The sequence below is a fragment of the Capricornis sumatraensis genome, chromosome 4 (genome assembly GCF_032405125.1).
Source record: "Capricornis sumatraensis isolate serow.1 chromosome 4, serow.2, whole genome shotgun sequence".
Classification (NCBI taxonomy): Eukaryota; Metazoa; Chordata; class Mammalia; order Artiodactyla; family Bovidae; genus Capricornis; species Capricornis sumatraensis.
The window spans coordinates 120101623-120121930 of record NC_091072.1 but is presented as its reverse complement, the minus strand read 5'-3'; the positions used below and the strand labels follow the sequence as shown (position 1 = coordinate 120121930).

Genomic DNA, 20308 nt, shown 5'->3' with positions numbered 1-20308 from the left:
GTGAAGATTAAACTCAGTGAAGCCATAGGTGAGCACGGGCTCAGCAGTTGTGGCTTGTGGGCTCTGGAACACGGGCTTCTCTAGCTGTGGGACATGCGCTCAGTTGCCCCGAGGCATGTGGGACCCTAGTTCCCCGACCAAGGTGGGAAACCTCATCCTCAGCCTTGGAAGGCAGATTCTCAACCATTGGGCTACCAAGAAAGTCCCTAAACTGCCATTTAAAAAATTTCTTTCTGTTCAGCTTGAGTGACTCCCACTGTGGTCTTCCAGTTCACCGTCCATTCCGCTGTGTCACCTAATCTGCCACTGTTTTCTTTGAGTGCATTGGTGATTTCATTCTTCAGCTCCATTGGCTGCTTCTTAATATCGTCTCTGTTAAAACTTCTGTGTTCACCCAGGCTTCTCCAAAGATCACTGAGCATCTTTATGTGAGATCCACGGGGTGGACTGTCATCTCCATTTCACTTAGATCTTATTTTATCTTGTTCCACTGTTTGGAAGACATTCCTTTGCTGCCTCGTCTTGCCTAAATCTCTGTGCTTATTTGTATGTTACGCAGGTTGCTCAGGCTTCCGTTATGGAGAAGTGGCCTCATACAGGAGACACTCTGTGGGGCCCAACAACACACTCCCATCTGGTCACCAGTAATGGAGCTTTATGGTCCATGGGAACCCTATGTGGGCAGACTACTGTGGGCACCCCAGTAGGCAGGACTTGGCCTTGGCCTGGGTGGCTCCTGGAGATTGAACCCATGCCCTTCACCCCGTGGAGTTCCAACCACTGGATCACCAGGGAATTCCTTAAAGTACTACTTTTAAGGAAAAAACGAGGGGACAAAGATATTGGGTGTACGTGCTGAAGAAGTCTGGGGCGGCAGCCAGCAGGGGTACATAGGGATGAAATAACAACAGACCTCAAACCCTCAAAACAAGATCACAGGAAAGTTCACACAAGGTCAGGCACCAGGCATCACTGTGATCCTTGATTTTTGGACAAATGGACATATGGATGAGTAAGGGAGCACTTTGGAGAAGAAACAAAATAGCATAGAAATCAGCTACTTCCAGAGACTCAAGTCAATTGATTCCTTTTTCTTCTCCTTCAATCCAGGACATTAAAAATGATCGATTAGTACCCTTTCTCTTTAACTTGGAGCCTACATGTAGCTTCTGCCTTCAGTCTCTTTGATTCATAATTTCACTCCTCAGTACCTACAGAAATATTTACTCATGTACAAAAACACATCTAAAGGTACTCATTCACTCCGCACTTTAAATAGTGAAAAAATGGAATGCCCTAAATATTTACCAATATGGGAATGGAAAAAATATAGTATATCTATTTATGGAGTAAATGTAACAGTTCAAAAGAATGTTTTCCATCTACATAGACTTGGGAACTTTCCTAAGACACTATTATGAGAAAAAACAATGACCAGAATAATGTGTCCAGTAGAATTCATGATGTAAAAATTATTCATATCTGTGAATATGCATGCCAACACCTAGAATAAGGCCTATAGGGATCAATACATTTTACTGCTCTGAATAGGGTCCTCTTAAAATTCCCACCCACCTGGAACCTCAGAATGATGAAATTAGCCAAGTGAAGGTGAGGTTATGCTACACTGGGATGGCCCCTAACCACACGTAGGGAAGACAGCGCGTGAAGATGGAGGTGGAGGCCAAAGGGACTCAGGTCCACGCAGTGGACGAAAGCAGGGCTGGCACGACCAGGTGCCAGAAGAAAGGCAGGACAGACTCTCCTTCACAGCCTCCTGGAGAAACCAACCCTGTGACACCTTGATTTCAGACTCCAGCCTGCAGACTGCAAGGAAAAAACACAGCTTCTGTGGCTTTCAGCCACGTGCCTGATAGTGTGTGATGGTAGAGATAAGAATATACACACACCTGTTTAGTGACGGTTAGCACTGAGGATGAGGATCTGTCCATGACCACACTGTGTGGCTATTATACGGTGAGAATTTACTCTCGTGTGGCTAAATTCTTGCCAATGAAGAATAAATCACCCTCATTTCACGTTGGACGTTTCAGCTCTGCCACTTACAAAATATGAAATCTCAAACAAGTTGTTAAACACACGAATGATTGAGCCACTTCCTTTGTGGGTGAGGGGTGTCCACACACTTCTTCCCAGGTTAGTGCAGAGTTTCCCTTCCCTGGACACCCCACGATTCACGTTCTTCCTCTGACATGGCTCCAGGGACTGTGCACACCTGTCCACCCATGCTGCCAACCTGTCTCTAACCCACGTCACCAGCAAATCCATTTTACTCAAACAGCACTAAGAGTTCCTTTCCTTTTTGAACACTTTCCAAAAAAAAAAAAGAAATCCTCATTACGTATTAAGTTAGACCCAAACTTCTGAGCCTGGATCAAGATCAACGTGCTGAGCCCCACCTCCCTTCCATCCGGGTGTGTGGAGGGTCCCTGAACCCTGAGCCATGCCACTGGGTTACAAACTGTTCTCACTCTCAGCCCCCTTCCGGCCTTCAGGCTTCTCCTGCGGGCGCACAGCAGAAGCATTTTCATTTACTTTCCTTTGAATTCCTGCAGCATAAACCCTCAGTATCGTGTATTTTAATCAACTCCCATTAAATTAAAAAGTTCTTTTTGAGAGAAAGAATTGTATTCATTACTGTGTCTGGCATACCATTTCACAGAGTAGGTGATCAATACATATTCATCAAATAAATGAATAACAATTACAAAGCACTTGAGTTTCATGTAATTGATACACATTAAAACTTTTTTCTTTTTCATTTTTGGCTGTGCTGGGTCTGTGTTGCTGCGAGAGCTTTTTTCTGGCTGTGTTGAGCGGGGGTTGCTATCCAGTTATGGTGCACAGGCTTCTCACTGCAGCGGCTTCTCCCGTTTCGGAGCACAGGCTCTAGGGCACGTGAGTTCCATCCTTGTGGCTCCCGGGCTCTAAGCACAGGCTCAGTAGTTGTGCTGCACAGGCTTAGTTGCTCCACAGCATGTGGGCTCTTCCCAGATTAGGGATCAAACCCATGTCTCCTGCATTGGCAGGTGGATTCTTTACCACTGAGCTACTAGAGAAGCCCTCAAAGTATTTAAAATTATAAATAGAAATGATATACAATCAGTACCTACCAGTACAGTCACATTAGCTATAGAATATTGAAATAATTCCTGACCACAGCCCTTTGTTACCCAACTGCCTCCTGCTACCAGCACTGGCCTGGTCTCTCCTCCCCTGGGAGCACGTGGACTCTGCAGCTCCCAGCTAAAGGATCTATGCCTTGTACAGCAGGAACAATCCAGACCTGATCTGATCCAGCCTTGAGACCACCAGTGGAACCCATTCTGACTGATCCAGACCTCTGTAGTGTCACTGCTAAATATTTCAATAATTACCACTGATTATAAATAAAATGTAAACAGTTTGAAAATGGTGCCTCTCCTCACTGCAGAATTTCTCACAAGACTCTGAAGAGACAGGAACAGAAAAGGAAGATGATACTCTGCAGGCCTCTGACGGTTTAGGGAACATCCGTTAGGACTCGGTCTTCACATAGAACAGGAGATAGGCAGTCTCCCGCCTAGAAAGGAAAAAAGTGCAAGGGCATCACTGAGACGAAACATTCCGAGTTCATTGCTACATTATTACTTCACGCTAGAACACCCATCAGAAAACTTCCTGGGTTACTGGATCAGGTCTTCCTCTATCTATCAGCTCAGAGCAGACAAAACTGGGGACCTGGGTAAATAACTATTAGCTAACATCTCAAGCAGGGGTTGACAAACTATGAGCCCATGAACTTAAGTAAATGTAACAGGAACAAAGCTACACATGCTCCCTCATGTACCACCGGTGGCTGCTTTTGTGTTGCAGAAGCAGAGCCAAGGAGCAGAGACACAGGTTGTGTATCCCAGAAACTGAAACATTTGCTCTCTGGCCTTTGACAGAAAAAGTCTGCCAAACCCTCGTTATTTATTGATCTAAATAACGGGGGATCACTGACAACCAAAAGGTGACCAAGTGTGTATCTACGAGCGTATCTAAGGGAGATGCTTAGAAGAAAAGGAGAAGAGGAAAAGTAGCAGGTTGCAGGGGTGGGGGGAGCAGGATTTCAAGCACAAATTTCACCCAATTTCTCAGTTTCCAAGTGAAGACCTACTCATGTGGCTGGGGCCACGTCCCGCACCACGCTTAGTGTGCAATGTCACCTCTAACCCAGAAGCTCTGCAGAAAAAACTTGCAAAGTCTCTGCCAAGCTTTTTCCTCTCCAGCCTCCCCTCTGTGTAGTTACTGATTTTCAACAATATATTTACTGTTATTGACTAAATTCAAGCCTCCATACCAGACAACAGAGAAGGACAAGAGTGATCCTTGCCTCTGAAGAGTTCATGGTTAACGTGAGAAAATGTTATGCAGGTGAACAATGACCGAGCAGCGTGGTCCTGGCTGTGAGGAGGTGAGCACATGATGCAAAGCACCTGAGAGGCTCCTGCAAACCTGCCTGGATGGTGCTGGGAAGGCATTACAGGGCAGGTGGGCATGAGCAGAAGCACGGAAGCATGAAGGTGGTTTGCCTCAGGGACAAACCAGGGGAAGGGACAGCACATGCAAAGCCAGGGATGGTGTGATGTTTGGGAGCCTCAGACACTTTAGCACTGCTGGGTCTAAACTGCAAGAGGAGGACCTCCCTGGCAGAGCAGTGCTTAAGACTCCACCTGCCAGTGCAGGGGACACGATTCCATCTCTGGTCTGGGAAGGCTCCGCGTGCCGTGGAGCAGCTAAGCCTGCACACTACAACTGCTGAGCCTGCAAGCTCTGGGGCCTGTCCTCCGCAGCGAAAGCAGCCCCCACAGTCAGAAGCTTGCACACCTGCAACAAAGGGCCCCCGCCCGCCACAGCCAGAGAAAGCAACGAAGACACAGCACTCACAGACATTTTTTAATTAATTTAAAAATACATATGGAATTTCAAACCTTTATCTATGAAAAAAATTTAAAAAATAAACTAGGAGAGGAGCAGCACAGTGGATGGGGCTGAAAAACAAGGCTGAGCATATTCTCTGGGCCTCCAAAGGTGAGTGGCAGCCCTCTCCTACAGCAACAGATGCCCTGAGTGAGCTGGGCATCCCAAGTGCCCTGGGACCCACCACCCAGCCCTCCTCACCAGCGGTAGTTATGATTTCCATAGGTACACTGGACGTCTTTCCAGGACACCTGCAAGGACAAAGACAAACCAGGTTAAGTGGCCAGAGAGTGATGGTGCTGCCAGCTGCCCTCGCTCCCCTAGAAAGACCAGTCTGACTATTCCCAGGCCCGACCACCCAGTGATAGGCTCTCGGCACACCAAGTCCCGAGTGCATTGTCTACACTTGGTTATGCCGGGCCCAAATTTTGTAACTCTTTCTAGAGCTTCTTGCCTTCATAGGTTAGCCCAGAGCACAAGCTTGCAGGGCCCTGAGCCGAGAATTCCAGAAACCAGGACGCTAGGCTAAGCAGACTGTAGCAGAGCTGTGAACCAGACTGGGCTCCATGCAGTAAAGGGCTTCAAATTTCACAAAGGTTCCCCCGCCACAGAAAACAGGACTTCAGTGTGTCTGGGTCCCAATGGCCTTCCAGTCCTGGCTCAGAACCCATTAGAGATGGAGAACCCAGGGCAAGAGGCAGTTTGGGAGGACATGTCTCACCCAACAAACATTGGAGTCATTGAAGCAGAACCATTCTCCATCTTCAGAACTGCGGATGTAGGCACAGTAGTGACCGTAGTCAGCATTCCCCACGTGGGCGATCACAGCAAAGAGCTCATAGTGCCCTCCACGCTGAAGGACACAAGGATAAGGGACCCCCATCACACCTCCTCTTCCGACCCTCTGCTTCTCAGTGCCTCTCTGCCAGGCACTGGTGCACCCACGGCCCCAGAAGACCATCTCTGACCACAAGATGCTCATACCTGATTACAGCACAGCTGTGAAGCGAAGTTTCACACCAGGTTTACAGATAAATCTGGGAACCAGTCTCTACCCCAAAATAAGAAGGAATGAGCAGTTGAGGAAAGCTCCCCAGAGACAATGTGCTTAAACTGACCCTGAAGGATCTGTGGAGGTCCGGCAGCACGCCCCGGGGGATGGTGGTGGGGGAAGGGGTCGAGGGATGGGGCAGGGGTGCAGGGAGCCACTGAGGCCGAGTCAGGAGTCAAAACATCCCAGCAGTGGCAGCCTTGGAAGGCTCTGCGCAGAGGAGCAGCAGCATCAGATTTGCATTTGAGAACACCAGAGTGAAGGGATATGAAAATGGCTTGAGAGTCCAAGTGAGGCAGAGTCACAGCTGAGAGCAGAAGAAATGGTGAGAGACTGACCACCCGCAAGAAGCACCACGAAATGACAACAAGCATTATAAACATAATTACCAGCTAACTTCCAGCATTTGGCTAAGTCTTCACATACATTACTTTTTTGTAATCCCAAAAGTGAACTAATATTTTATTTTTCCATGATTTAAATACAATATTTCCTGGGAGCTCAGCTGGTAAAGAATCTACCTGCAACGCAGGAGACCCCAATTTCTGGGTCAGGAAGATCTCCTGCAGAAGGGAACAGCTACCCACTCCAGTATTCTTGCCAGGGTCACAAAGAATCAGACACAACCGAGTGACTTTCACTTTCAAATACAATATTCTTCTACATATTACATCATAAAGCACCCTCAAAGAAAAAAATTACTTTGTGTTGTGAATTAAATGTTTCTTACTCCTCCTGACCAATTAAAGAGTCATATCTAGATGCTGAGTCTATAATTTTTTTCTTTAGAAACCTAAGGTTCATATGCTGTAAGAAAATTATGAGCATAAATATATAATTTATGTGCTATAATATTAATAGCATACTGGAACTGTTATACGATAGGTGACAGACAAATGTATATCTAATATAAAATTTGAAAAGTGAATATTTCCATTAGCAACACACGCAAATATTTTATGACATACTTGCTCAAGTGAACTACTTCAAAACAAGCTTAAACGTTATTATTCTGGTTCTTTGTTAGATTTGTATTATTTATTGCTTTGCGAAAAGTTACAGCTCTTTATGATTTTACAGTGCCTTTAGCAGTCTCGTGATGACAATTTTACTAACTGCAGACATACTCACACATCCACGCTGTATATAAAAAATATGCCTAAATATGTCTAGCCACTGAGAGAAAACTGCCTTCACACCTTTCATGAGAAGCGTAAGAATCAGAAGCAGCAAATACTTTGCACTTCACTTAATAATACATCTTCAGGGACTTCCCTGGTGGCACAGTGGATAAGAATCCAACTGCCGATGCAAGGGACACAGGTTCGATCCCTGGTCTGGGAAGATTCCACATGCTGCAGATCTAACCCACAAGCCACAACCGCTGAGCCCGGGTGCTGTGATTACTGAAGCCCACGCATCTAGAGCCTGCGCGCCGCCACAAGAGAAGCCACCACAATGAGCAGCCCCCTCACCACGATAAAGAGTAGCCCCTGATCTCCACAACTAGAGAAAGCCAGTACAAAGCAACAAAGACCCAGTACAGTCAAAATAAATAAAATTTTTTAAAAAGATGCTATGGGGACTTCCCTGGAGGTCCACTGTTTAAAATAATAATACATCTTCAGAACAAGACATTCAAGGCTCATAAGACAATATGGTATGCCTTCATCTAACATGATGCATTCTGAAATGGATTTTGCATCTGATGAGAGATAATGACTAAGTAGGATTCTATGTTTAGAGATAAATGTGATTCATACGCACTGCTTCATTTAATATCCACAGCGAACCTGTACACGGGGTGTCGGCATTAATCTCATTTTGCAGACGTGGAATCTGAGCTCAGGGAGTAGAGTAACTCACGTCAGATTTAGAGCTCATCAAGAGGCGGGACCTCCACCCAAGCCTGCCTGGCTCTGAAGTGCCAGCTTTTGACTCCAGTACTGAGGAAGTGGGGGACAGATTTGTGCAAAGTCAAGAAAAAACAGTAAGTCACTCTGCAACTGATGGATACGGTGGGAAAGAGTAAGTAGGGGGCACTGCAAGGATGAACCCCAGATTCTTGGCTTGGAAATTAGGAAGACGTTGGTGCTATAAAGTTACACATGGAACAGAGGTGTCTGGGGATGAAGACAGCGCGTTTCTCAGGACTCAGCCGGAGGTGGACACCCTGCTTTGGGGATCAAGAGTGAGACCTGGGTAGGGGACAGGGACTCGGAAGTCCTCAGTTTCAGATGATCAAAACCATAAGAACTAATGAGAAGACATTTGAACAATGGGAAGAAAAAGGAATGCGATGAAAACTAAATACCAATAAAAATGGGCAGGAAAGGATCCAGAAGCAGAGAAAGAAGCCCCAGGAGAGAGGTCTGGAGGAGACAGATGTGAAGCAGAGCAGAATCAGTAAGACAGCATCACGGTAAGGGAAAGACCAGCATAGCCACCAGGTTTGGGGTAATTAACCCTGCTCCCTTTGGTCTCAGAAAGGCTAGGTAGGAGACAATTCTCTGTGAAAAGGGAACAGTGGTGAGAGTTTTCATTTTGAACAAGATCTCCACAAGAGTCAGGAAAATTGTACTTTTCTTCTCAATACAGTCAAATAATGTCCCTTACCTGAGACTCTGAAATGGGATTATGAAGGGGACAGGATGAAGGTGGTACAAACTGTGAAATGAAAATATCTTCTGCCTATTAATAAACAAGAAATGTCACAGCCACCAGCGATCTATGACCTCCAAATGTGAATGAGGGCTCCCCAAAACTGAGGTCCAGCAGATGCTGCCACCCCACAGTGACTGCTGTTGGGGGTGGGGGGTGCCAGAAGCCAGGCAAACAAAGAAACAGGATTGGCTGAGGTGCTCAGGTAGCTGAGCTGCACACGAAAGGAGTGAATTCAAGCCCAAAGGCTTGCACCCATACATAGAGTGCCCAACTCCTTAGCTTCATACCTGACCTTTGATGTTCAGACTGCCTGCTCCCTCCACTGCAAACTTGTATATAGTCTGACTCCCTGGTGGCTCAGATGGTAAAGCATCTGCCTGCAATGTAGATCTGGGTTCGATCCCTGGGTTATGAAGATCCCCTGGAGAAGGAAATGGCAACCCACTCCAGTACTCTTGCCTGGAAAATTCCAGGGGTGGAGGAACCTGGTAAGCTACAGTCCATGGGGTTGCAAAGAGTCGGACACGACTGAGCAACCTCACTGGTTCACTGCCCTCTTGCCTCCTTGGAGCAGTTTTCTCAGAGCTACTGAGATACTGTCTCTGGGACTCTGAGTCCTAAACATTTCCACGAAATAAAACAACTCTCTTCTTTCAGGTTGTAACTATATTTTTCAGTCGACAAAATGAAGCTTGGTCCCTAAAAGGGAGGGCTCAAATCATTCTCTGTTTTCCCGTGAGGACATTACGCTGGGTTTTTAACATTACGCTGGGGCAAACTCTGGATGGAACTATCAGTTTACAGGAAATACAAGAAGAGAGGAAAGCACCAAACAAGACCACCAGCCAATTCTGGGTGTACACAAAACCCTTCAAACAAATGCATCTCAAGGAAAAGAAAAGGAGAGAGAACAACAAAGAAACAGAACCTACGGAAAAAAGAAAGGCCAAGGGAGGGAGGGAGCAAACCGAGGCAAATGCAAGTGTAGGCCTTATGTGGACCTAGATTCAAACGCAGCAAACATCTTACAGGACAGTCAAGGAGATCCACATACTGATTGGATATTAGAGGATATTACATAATCATGAGATGGAACTGGTCATGTTTGGAAAAAGCGTGCTTCTTCTTTAGAGAGACACGTGCTGTGCGCTCAGGCGCTCAGTCATGTCCAACTCTTAGAGACCTCATGGTCCGTAGCCTGCCAGGCTCCTCGGTCCATGGGGATTCTCTAGGCAAGAATACTGCAGTGGGTGGCCATGCCCTCCTCCAGGGGATCTTCCTGACCCAGGGATTGAACCCAGGTCTCCAGCATTGAAGGTGGACTCTTTACCGTCTGAGCCACCGAGGAAGCCCTAGACAGACATAATGAAATCCTTGCAAAGGACACACATGGCATCTGAGATTTGCTTCAAAATAACCCAGTAGAGGTTTGGAGAAGGAAGAGGATGGGGTGCAAGTAAAGAAAGACTGGTTGTGAGTCTGCACAACTGTTTAGGCTGTTGGTAGATAGGGAGACATTATATAATTCCTCACACGTCTTTTCAAGGTAAAATAATTTTAAGATACTTCATTAGGTAGGCTGTGCAAGTGGAAATAAGGAAACTAGAAGGAAAGAACAGAATCCTATGCCCCAAACAGGGAAGGAAACACTGTTATAATAGGAGCCACTCAAACACAGTCACCATGGTCAGACCTCAATTTTCAAAAAAAACAGAAACCCATAGTTCTAGAGCATGGATAGTAAGCAGCCCAGTGGAACAAAACAGACAGTCCAAAAATTGACCCATGTATATAAGGCAATAAATGTAGGATTTTAAACCTATGGAGAAAAGACATTTATGTCACTTTTTCTCAGAATCTCCTGACAACTTACTAACTCAAGACAACTGGATCCAACTTGACTCTAAATCAATTTGGCCCCAAGTGCTGGCTGCTTTCTTATCCCCAAGGTGAGTGTAATCTGTCGGGAGAAGGAAGCAAGGCTGGTGCTGCTTAGCACCCAGGACGCGGGTCACCTGTGGCACACCCTATGTAAAAGGAAGGTTCTGAAGTATGGTTCCTTCCGTCAGTGCTGGGAGATAGCTGAGCACAAATCCAGCCATTAGAAATAAAGTCTTCTGAGTCTTAACAGAAATGCAGCGGCCAACAGCAACGCTGGTGGGAATGTGAAGCTAACAGCCCCATGGCTGTTATTCAAGAAGACTCCAAACTCCTTATTTGAAAGATCAGTGTTTCTTGAATGTGTGAGTATGTTTCCACAAATCACACTGAGCGTTGGTGAGTGTTCCTCCCTGTGCGTCCTGAGCTCAGCCACAGAGGAAAGGATAACACCCCAAACCCAAAACGCACCTCTGGTGTGTGTGATGCTGGGCAGCTCAGGGGAAGAAGACAGACAAAGGACGTGGTGTCTGATGGGCGAGGGGAGGGAGACAGAGCTCTGATGAGGCCAGGGTGTGTGTGTGGCAGGGGGGTGGGGTGGTGTGTGTGTGTGCGTTTGTGTGTGTGGGTGTGTGGGTGTGTGGGTGTGTGTGTGTGTGTAAGGAGCACGAGGGCCCTCACCTGCTCCTCAGCACTGCAGGGCTCTCCCTCTGTCTCAAGGAGCTTGGTTAGATCCAGACTCTGGGGGAAATACAAGGAGTGGCAGACTTTTTCTGCCCGCAGGTTTCTGATGGAGAATCTCATGAGGTGGATGGTCAGTGTTTGGGGCAATTCGGTCAGTGTCAAGACCTGGAAAAAACACAGTCACCATGGAGATGAGTCCCAGGCACTTGAAACAGGTCAATTCCAAGAAGCACCAGGGCTAACAGGATGTTCTTCCTCCCCCAGAAAGAAGGGAGTGGAACAGCACCCCTCCTCGGAATCTGCTGGGTCTCCCACAGAAGGCTTGAGCAGCCCAGGGCTCCACAGGGGTCTGTAGGGGACTGCAGAGTCTGCTCCCTGAGCCCAGGCGAGCGTGGGCCTGAGTGTGGCTCTTGTGCCCTCCACACCCCCACAGTGATGGGGCCCCAGAAGCGCATTCACAGCTCTGGGCATTAGAAGCCCCAGGATCCTGGACCCAGCCAGGCAGATTTCCTCCCTCAGCGTGGCCCCTCCCCAAGGGCCCCCACCCCCCCACCCCCCCACCCCATGGTCCAGGGAAGCCTCTGATCAGCAGCGAGTACCTGCTTCCAGCGAGTCTTCCTGCCACAGCTCCCACAGAAGCACTTGTCTGTGCTGGACAGCTCCTGGGGCTGGAAGAAACAGTGGAGGGCGTCCTCCTGCCCCAGAGAGCAGGGAAAGCCAGGGTTACTCCACCTGGGGTCACCCCTCTCCCCACAGATGAGGGTTCTCCCCAAGTCCCCCTATCATCGGCCCACATGGTGCACATGCCAGGATCTCAGAGAGGATCTACTTGTTGAGGAGCAGGAAGGACAAGGGGAGCAAGAGGAGAGACTTATTTTTCCTGCAAATCAAAGGAGAACTTAGCCAGATCCATGGTTAGGAAATGGAAATTAGTTTTTAAAAGCCAAGGGTGCATTAAAGAAGCAAGGGAGCGCTGGCAACATTGGGCTGCCGGGAATAGCAAACTCCCCAGGAGGAATCTCACCAGCGTTTTCAGGGGCTTCCAGTGCATATCAAAGACAGACAGGGGGAGGGCCAGCATGCTGCTGTTTCTGCCCATCTCCGAGGTACATTCAAGACAGGCCAAGGACTCCTTCAAGCGGATGGTGTAGAGGGCTTGCAGCTTTGCCACCTGCAAGGTGGGGCAGGGGGGTGGGGGGCAGGAAGAAGAGGGGCAGAGAGAGCCCGAGTGAGCAGGTCAGCCACGTCCAGAGCTGCAGGTGCCACACAGAGCTCCAGAAACAGCGGCTGCCCCCGCCCCTGCTCACTAAGGTGCAGAGAAGTCACAGTGGTCACCCTGCACAACTGCAGTTCTACACGTTTCCTCTTGGTTTCCATGTGCACAAGGACAGCACCCTCCCTTTCTGAGCTCTCAGTTCTAGGACTTACCAAGTCCACATCTGTGATCTGGTCCTTGATCAGGTTCCAGACTGTGAGGTAGAGCTGGGCAGCGTCGTGCTGGACAAACACTGGCCAAAGAGAAAAGCAACTCCCAGGGTAAGGGCCCAGGATGCCAATCATGCCCTCCTGCCCCAGCTGCCAGACTAAGTATTCATACCTGTGAACACCATTTCCTTTGTGATACTTATCACAATTTGTACACAATGTTTGGGGGTTTTATTTTGTTTTGGCTTGTCTCTCCTCTCAACTGTCAGCTCCATGGAGGCAAAGACTCTGTCAGTCTAATTCGCTTGCCAAGTCAATAACCGGCACATAATCGGTGAGCATTACTTGTTAGATCATCCACCTAGGGATCGAACCAGGGTTCTCCTGCTTTGCAGGCAGATTCTTTACCATCTGAGTCACCCGGAAAGCCCAGCTGAATGGTTAATCAATCCAAATTCCAAGCTAATAATCCCAAAACAAGGATTAAGAGGCAAGTAGCAGGTTGAACTGATGCTGTCTCCAGAGAATTACTTTCAGCAGGCTGCCTTCCCCAGAGCCAACACAGGACATGAAGAGGGTCAAGTCACTTTGACAGGCAGAAACGTCCTGCCTCGTCTCATTCCAGAACCAGGAGTCCCAATTCATCTGAGAAACACCAGGGCCCTGCCCAACCTATAATTTCCTTTACTCCTGCGACATGCAGTTACTGCACAAGCCAGAGAAAGTTCCTGTCCCCAGGAAACCTACATTCTAGCAGAAGGTGAGTATCCACATACGCACATCTATGGACTCACAATTTAGAGAAGACTTCCCCAGGAGTACAAACTGTTAGGAAAACTAGAGAAACATGAGTTATACCTGGGGCAGCAGAGAGACGGTCTCTCTAAATCCACTCCTCCACAAAAGCAACAAAACCAAGAATTTACAAAAATCTTAGGAATTCAAGAAAAACTGTAGAGCAGGAACTGCGGCTTCCTCAGCTTGGCTGGTTCCCACACCCTCTTCAATGCTCTGCAGAAGCCTTGAAAACGAGAAGCCTTGCAGTTGCCAGAGGCGACAGGCTGGGGCCAGACTGGGCACCTAGGAAAGCCCTGGCCAGGAGCATTCCCAAGATCTGACCTGTTTGCAGCAGCTCCAGGGAAAAGCCCATTTAAAGGAGGTTGCTGTTATTTAACCTGACTCAGAGCTGAAAGCCTGTAGTATTCCCAGGGCGTCTGTGGAAAATGCTTAGCGACAAAAAACAGTGCAGTTGGACATGACTGAGCGACTTCCCTTTCACTTTTCACTTTCATGCATTGGAGAAGGAAATGGCAAGCCACTCCAGTACTCTTGCCTGGAGAATCCCAGGGACAGAGGAGCCTAGTGGGCTGCCATCTATGGGGTCACACAGAGTTGGACACGACTGAAGCGACTTAGCAGCAGCAGCAGCAGCAGCAAGGCAACCATGCCAGCTGAGGAAAGAAAAGCCTGGCCAGAAACTCAAAGGAAAGATCTTAAAGGGAATAAGATGTTCACTGCACACTTTCAAAGTGAAAGTGAAGTCACTCAGTCGTGTCTGACTCTGCAACCCCATGGTCTGTAGCCTACCAGGCTCCTCCGTCCATGGGATTTTCCAGGCAAGAGTATTGGAGTGGACTGCTGTTTCCTTCTCCAGGGGATCTTTCCAACCCAGGGATCGAACCCACGTCTCCTGCATTGCAGACAGACGCTTTACGGTCTGAGCCACCAGGGAAGCCCTCACACTTTCAAAGGCTCTGACATATTCCTGGTCAGTCTCAAAGCCCAGTCTCTTCCATCTGACTGATTTTAAGGTTCTGTGCAAGTATGAAATGAAGGCTCAAAGCATTATAAACTGCCTGGGCTTTGAATATGCACCCAATCAACACACAGGGCCCCTTGGCAAAGACTAGAAGACTCACTGGTGCAAAGCATTTAAAGACATTTCTAGCCAATCACTACCTGACACTTAACTAACCATAGAAAAACTCCAATGGCTGCATACTACCAGGAATATAAACATTACAGAATCGGTTTTGGAAAGACTAAACGAACAGCCACAGTAAAAACAACAGCAAGAAAAGACCCCACTGTGGGGGTTTCTGATGTTCAGTGTTGTCACATTATCTAAAGTGTCAAGTTTCTAACAAAAAGTTATAAGACACACAAGGAAAGAGAAAAATACGGTGCACACACAGGAAAAAAAGCAATCACTAGAAACTCACTGAAACACCCCAGATGTTATCGTACTAGACAAAGACTTCAGATTAGTTATTACTGTATGTTCAAAGAACTAAAGCATCCAAAAACCCAAAATAACTAAAGAATGAAAACAATGTCTCACTAAATAAAAAGTATCAATAGAGAAAAAAAAATATGTAAAAGACCAAATCGAAATTCCTGACTGGAAGAGTACAAGGACAGAAGTGCTCACCAGAAGTAAAGAGCATATCTGAGTTGGCAAAGGAATCATCAAACCTGCAAATAGGTCAACGGAGGTTATAAAGTCTGAGGAATGAAAGGAAAAATGAACAGAGGATCCACTGGGTTCACTGATGAATTCAACCGAACACTTATGAGAGGAATTCTTCCAATTCCCCAAAATCTCCTCCTAAGATAGAAGCAGAGAGAATACTTCCCAACTCATTCTGTAAGATCACCTTCACCCTAATACCAAGCCAGACAAAAACATTCCAATAAAAGAAAACTACAGATCAGTATCTCACATAAACACAGATTCAAAATCCATAAGATAATATTAGCAAATAGAATCCAAAAAATGTAAAAAGAATTATACACCACAACCAAGTCTTATCCCAGGCATGCAAGACTAGTTCAACTGGAAATCAATTCATGAACCTATGACATCAACAGGCTCTAAAGAATATTCACATGAGTACATTAATAGATACAGTAAATCATCTGCCAAAATCCAAAACCCATTCATGATAAAAAGTCTCAGCCAACTAAGAACTGACAGAACCTTCCTAAGATTGATAAGGAACATCTTCAAAAAACCTACAGCTAACATCACATTTAATCGTGAGAAACTAGCAGTGTTTCTTCCAAGATCAGGAAAATAAACAAGAAAGTTCCCTCTCACCACTCCTTTTCAACATCTTATTGGAAGCCCTAGCCAATTAGATAAGAAAAGGAAATAAAGGGTACACTGACTGGAAAGGAAGATTTAAGAATGTCCTTCTTTGCAGATGACATGATCATTCATATAGAAAATGCAAAATAACCAAAAACTCCTGGAACTAATAAGTGATTATGGTTAGATTGCAGGCTACAAGGCAAATTTACCGAAGTCAATCACTTTCTTATATACCAGCAATGAACAAGTGAGATTTTAAATTTCAAACACAATATAATTTATATTAGAGTACATGAAATGAAATACTTAGATACAAATCTCACCAAATATGTATAAGATCGATATGAGAAAAGCTATAAAGACTGATGAATAAAATCAAAAGACCTACCTAATGGAGAGATATTCCATGTTCATGGATACAAAGACTAAAAATTGTCAACATGCCAGTTCTTCCTCCTCACCTGATCTCTAGATGCAATGCAACTCCCATCAAGATGCCAGAAAGTTATTTCATGAATATTGATAAACTTATTCCAAACTTTACCTGGAGAGGCAGAAGACTCAGAATAGCCAACATAGTACTGAAGGAAAAAATCAAATAAAATCAGATAATATCAAACTACAGAGCCTCAGTTATCAAGACAAAGTGGTATTACAAAAGAACAGAAAACTAGACCAATGGGACAGAATAGAGAGCCCAAAAATACATCAAAATAAACAATTTCAAAAGACTGAAAGATTTTGGGAAAGACTGAAGACAGGAGGAAAAGGGGAAGACAGAGGATGAGACGGTTGGATGGCGTCACCGACTCAATGGACATGAGTTTAAGCAAGTTCCGAGGGTTGGTGATGGACAGGGAAGCCTGGCATGCTGCAGTCCATGGGGTCACAAAGAGTCAGATGCGACTGAACCACTGAACTGACTGAAACAATGGTCAATTGCTCCTTCACAATAGAAACCAGCGTTTTCACCAAATGTTGCTAAAATACCTGAACATTCACATGAAAAAAACCAATCTGGACACAAACTTTATATCCTAAAAAAGAAAAAAAATGAATAAGATAGATAACAGACCTAAATGTAAAACGCAAAACTGTAAATAAAATTCCTAAAGATAATATAAGACTAAATCTACACGACCTTGGGTTTGGTGATTATTTTTTAGATATGACAGCAAGGTATAATCAATAAAAGAAAGAACTGATAAGTTGGACTTCATTAAAATTAACAATTTCTGCTCTGTCAGGAGCATGAGAAAGCAAACGACAGATTGACAGAAAATATTTACAAACGAGATATTTTAAAAGACACAAAATATAAAAAAACTCTTCAAACTCAACACTAAGAAAACAAACAACCTAACTGGAAGGGCTGATACTGAAGCTGAGGCTCCAGTAATTTAGCCACCTGATACAAAGAGCTGACTCATTGGAAAAGACCCTGATGCTGGGAAAGACTGAGAGCAGGAGGAGAAAGGGGCCACAGAGGATGAGATGGTTGGATAGCATCATCAACTCAATGGACATGAGTTGAGCAAACCCTGGGAGATACTAAAGGACAGGGAAGCCTGGTATGCTATACTCCATGGGGGTCTCAAAAGAATCAGATATGACTGAGCGACTGAATTAACACCACAAAAGGAACCTGAGCAGTCTCCAGTGTGACGTGGAGAGAGGAGAGACATATGTGAGGGAGATTAAGAGGCACGAACTTCCAGCTGCAAAATAAGTGAGGCACAGGTATTAAACGTACAGTGTGGGGAACAGAGTTAATAGTTATGTAATATCTTTGCATGGTAACCCATGGTAATTAGACCTATGGTGTTCATTTTGAAATGTATAGAAATATTGAATCACTTTGTTGCGTAACAGAAAAAAATGAGAATATTGAGAGACAAATGAAAATAAAAACACAACATACCAAAATTTATGGGATGCAGTGAAAGCAAAGCTGGAGGAAAAACTCAGACTACAAATGCTTATGTTAAAAAATAAGAAAGATCTCAAATCAACAACCTAACTTACAATGCACGGAAACAACCTATACTTTGATGGAGTCCCAGAAGATGAGAAGGGAAAGGGTAGAAAACATCTCAAGAAACAGTGGCTTGGACGTCCCAAATCCGGGGAGACATTCAGACATTGAAGTTCATGAAGCTTGTTGGTTCCCAAACATATTCCTCTCAACTAGCTGTTCTCTGGAGAAGGCAACGGCAACCCACTCCAGTACTCTTGCCTGGAAAATCCCATGGACAGAGGAGCCTGGTGGGCTGCAGTCCATGGGGTCACTAAGAGTCGGGCATGACTGGGCGATTTCACTTTCACTTTTCACTTTCATGCATTGGAGAAGGAAATGGCAACCCACTCCAGTGTTCTTGCCTGGAGAATCCCAGGGACGGGGGAGCCTAGTGGGCTGCCGTCTACGGGGTCGCACAGAGTCGGACACGACTGAAGCAACTTAGCAGCAGCGGCAGCAGCAGCTGTTCTCTAAGACACATCATAATACTGTCAAAAGTCAAAGACAGGAATTCCTGGTGGAGCAGTGGATAGGACTCAGGTTCAAGCGCTGGTCTGGGAAGATCCCACAAGTCACAGAGCAACTAAGCCCATGGGCTACAACACTGAGCCTGTGCAACAGAGCCCGGGAGCTGCAACTGCTGAGCCCACATGCCCTCGAGCCAGTGCTCCGCAACAAGGGAAGCCACCACAATGAGAAGCCCACACGCCACAAGGAAAAGTAGCCCCCACTCCCCCAAACTAGAGAAACGGCCCATGCAAAGCAACAAAGACCCAGGGCAACCAAAAATAATTTTATTTTAATCAAAGAGACCTTAAAAGCCGTATGAGAAAAGAAGCCTGTCATCCACAAGGGAACCCGCTTCGTAAGGGTCTCAGTACATTCTCAGCACAAACTTTGCAGACCACGAGAAAGTAGGAGGTATATACAGAGGGATGAAAGGAGAAACTGCTGATAAACAGAACTTTATCCAGGAACGCTGTCCCTCAGAAATGAAGGAGAGACACAGGCTCTCCCAGACAGAGAAATGCTAAGGCCTGCCTCACAAGGACGGCTGAGAGGAGTTTGCTGGGCTGAAGTGAGAGGATGCTCACTGGAATAAGAGGCTAGACCAGCTGAGCAAGAGAGGAGTACCTGCAGCAAGTGGCCCTGAAACAACTGGATGCCACGCACAAAAGAAGGAAGCCGGACCCTTGCCTCACCCCATTCACAAAGTTTAACTCTAAATGAAACACGGGTCTAGATCTAAGAGCCAGACATATGAAACCTAGAAGAAGACAAAGGAGAATGGTGAGCAATTATTAATGGGTAGAGGACTTCTTTGGGGGGATGATAAAAATTTGCTAAATTTAGACTGTGATGATAATTCCACAACTCTGTGAAATCCTAAAAACCTCTGAATTGTATACTTTTAAATGACTAAATTTATAGTATGTGAGGTATATTCCATTCGAATCTGTTTTTTTAAAAAAAAAAAACTAAGCTATTTAAGAGTTTCCTTCCGTAGAACATGGTTTCTCCTTACGAATCCTTTACCCTGTTTCTTTAGGATGCTTTACCTGCAGCTGAACCAGCTTTGAGGAGACTCCTAGGCCGACTTACTCCACTGAGAGGCAGGAAAAGAGTGAGTACGAAAGAAACACATGAATAACGAAACAAATGCTGTCCCTGCAAGATGAGGGTTGTTTAAGCTATTTCAGATCCACACACAGGCATCCAACACAAGGAGGGTCTCCTTCCTGTGCACTCAAGGGCCATCAGGTCCCTCCTTTCCTCTGCTCTCCTCTCTTCTGCTCCGTCCCCCTCACCCCTCCAAGAGCTCCCCTTCCCCTCAGAGCACCAGGCCAGGAGCCAGAGCAGGAGGACCATCTTACACGGAATGTTGTACTTCTGCAGACAGTAGGCCAGCTCCGTGGGCTGCACCGCCTTCTTCCGGCTGTCCTGCATCTTCTCCAGCAGCAAGAGCAGCTGGAAGGGGACACTCTTCCTCTGCTCCTCAACTCCGCCTGGTACCGTTATCCTGCCAGGTGAGAAGAGCCACGAACCTCCCTGTCCCCACTGTTCTCAATGCCAGGGCCACACTAGAGTTACCTGGGAGAACTTTCAAAGATCTCCATGTCCGGGCCACTCTGCAGATGGCCCATGTCAGGATTTCTGGGGGCGGGGCCCATTTATCAAAATTTTTATTTCCCAGATGACTAAAATGTACAGACAAGGCTGAGGACAGCCATGTCAGCAAATCAGCGATAGAGCATCCTCTCGAGATGGGGCACCCTCTCCCCACCCTGCACGAGAATCACACCAAGGTGAAGGGCAAGAGCAGTCGGTCCTGGGTCCACAGCACATGCCCAGCCTGAAGTCCTTCAAAGGGAAACAGCAAGTAAGGTCTAGTCCTGGGAAGGACACAGGAAGGAACGTCAGCGTATTCTGGCAATGATTTGTTTAATTACGGGCAAGCTCCCGTGTCCATGAAACGGGAAAAGGAGAAAGCTCAAGGCAGAAAAGGAGCGATGGCGTGTATTATATGAAT

The 20308-nt window shown here is 46.2% G+C and overlaps 1 protein-coding gene across 1 annotated transcript in view; it reads right to left on the bottom strand.

Moving 5' to 3' along the window:
* Positions 1 to 2667: 2667 nt before the first annotated feature.
* Positions 2668 to 20308, bottom strand: part of USP18 (ubiquitin specific peptidase 18) — a 34133-nt gene continuing 16492 nt past the window's right edge. The window contains exons 4-11 of the mRNA XM_068971019.1: positions 19653 to 19798; positions 12671 to 12750; positions 12267 to 12413; positions 11842 to 11937; positions 11240 to 11407; positions 5687 to 5818; positions 5167 to 5216; positions 2668 to 3583 (exon numbers count right to left, since the gene is read on the bottom strand). Of these exons, the coding sequence (XP_068827120.1) occupies positions 3538 to 3583; positions 5167 to 5216; positions 5687 to 5818; positions 11240 to 11407; positions 11842 to 11937; positions 12267 to 12413; positions 12671 to 12750; positions 19653 to 19798 (865 nt within the window). The 3' untranslated portion in view covers positions 2668 to 3537. The remainder of the gene's footprint in view (positions 3584 to 5166; positions 5217 to 5686; positions 5819 to 11239; positions 11408 to 11841; positions 11938 to 12266; positions 12414 to 12670; positions 12751 to 19652; positions 19799 to 20308) is intronic.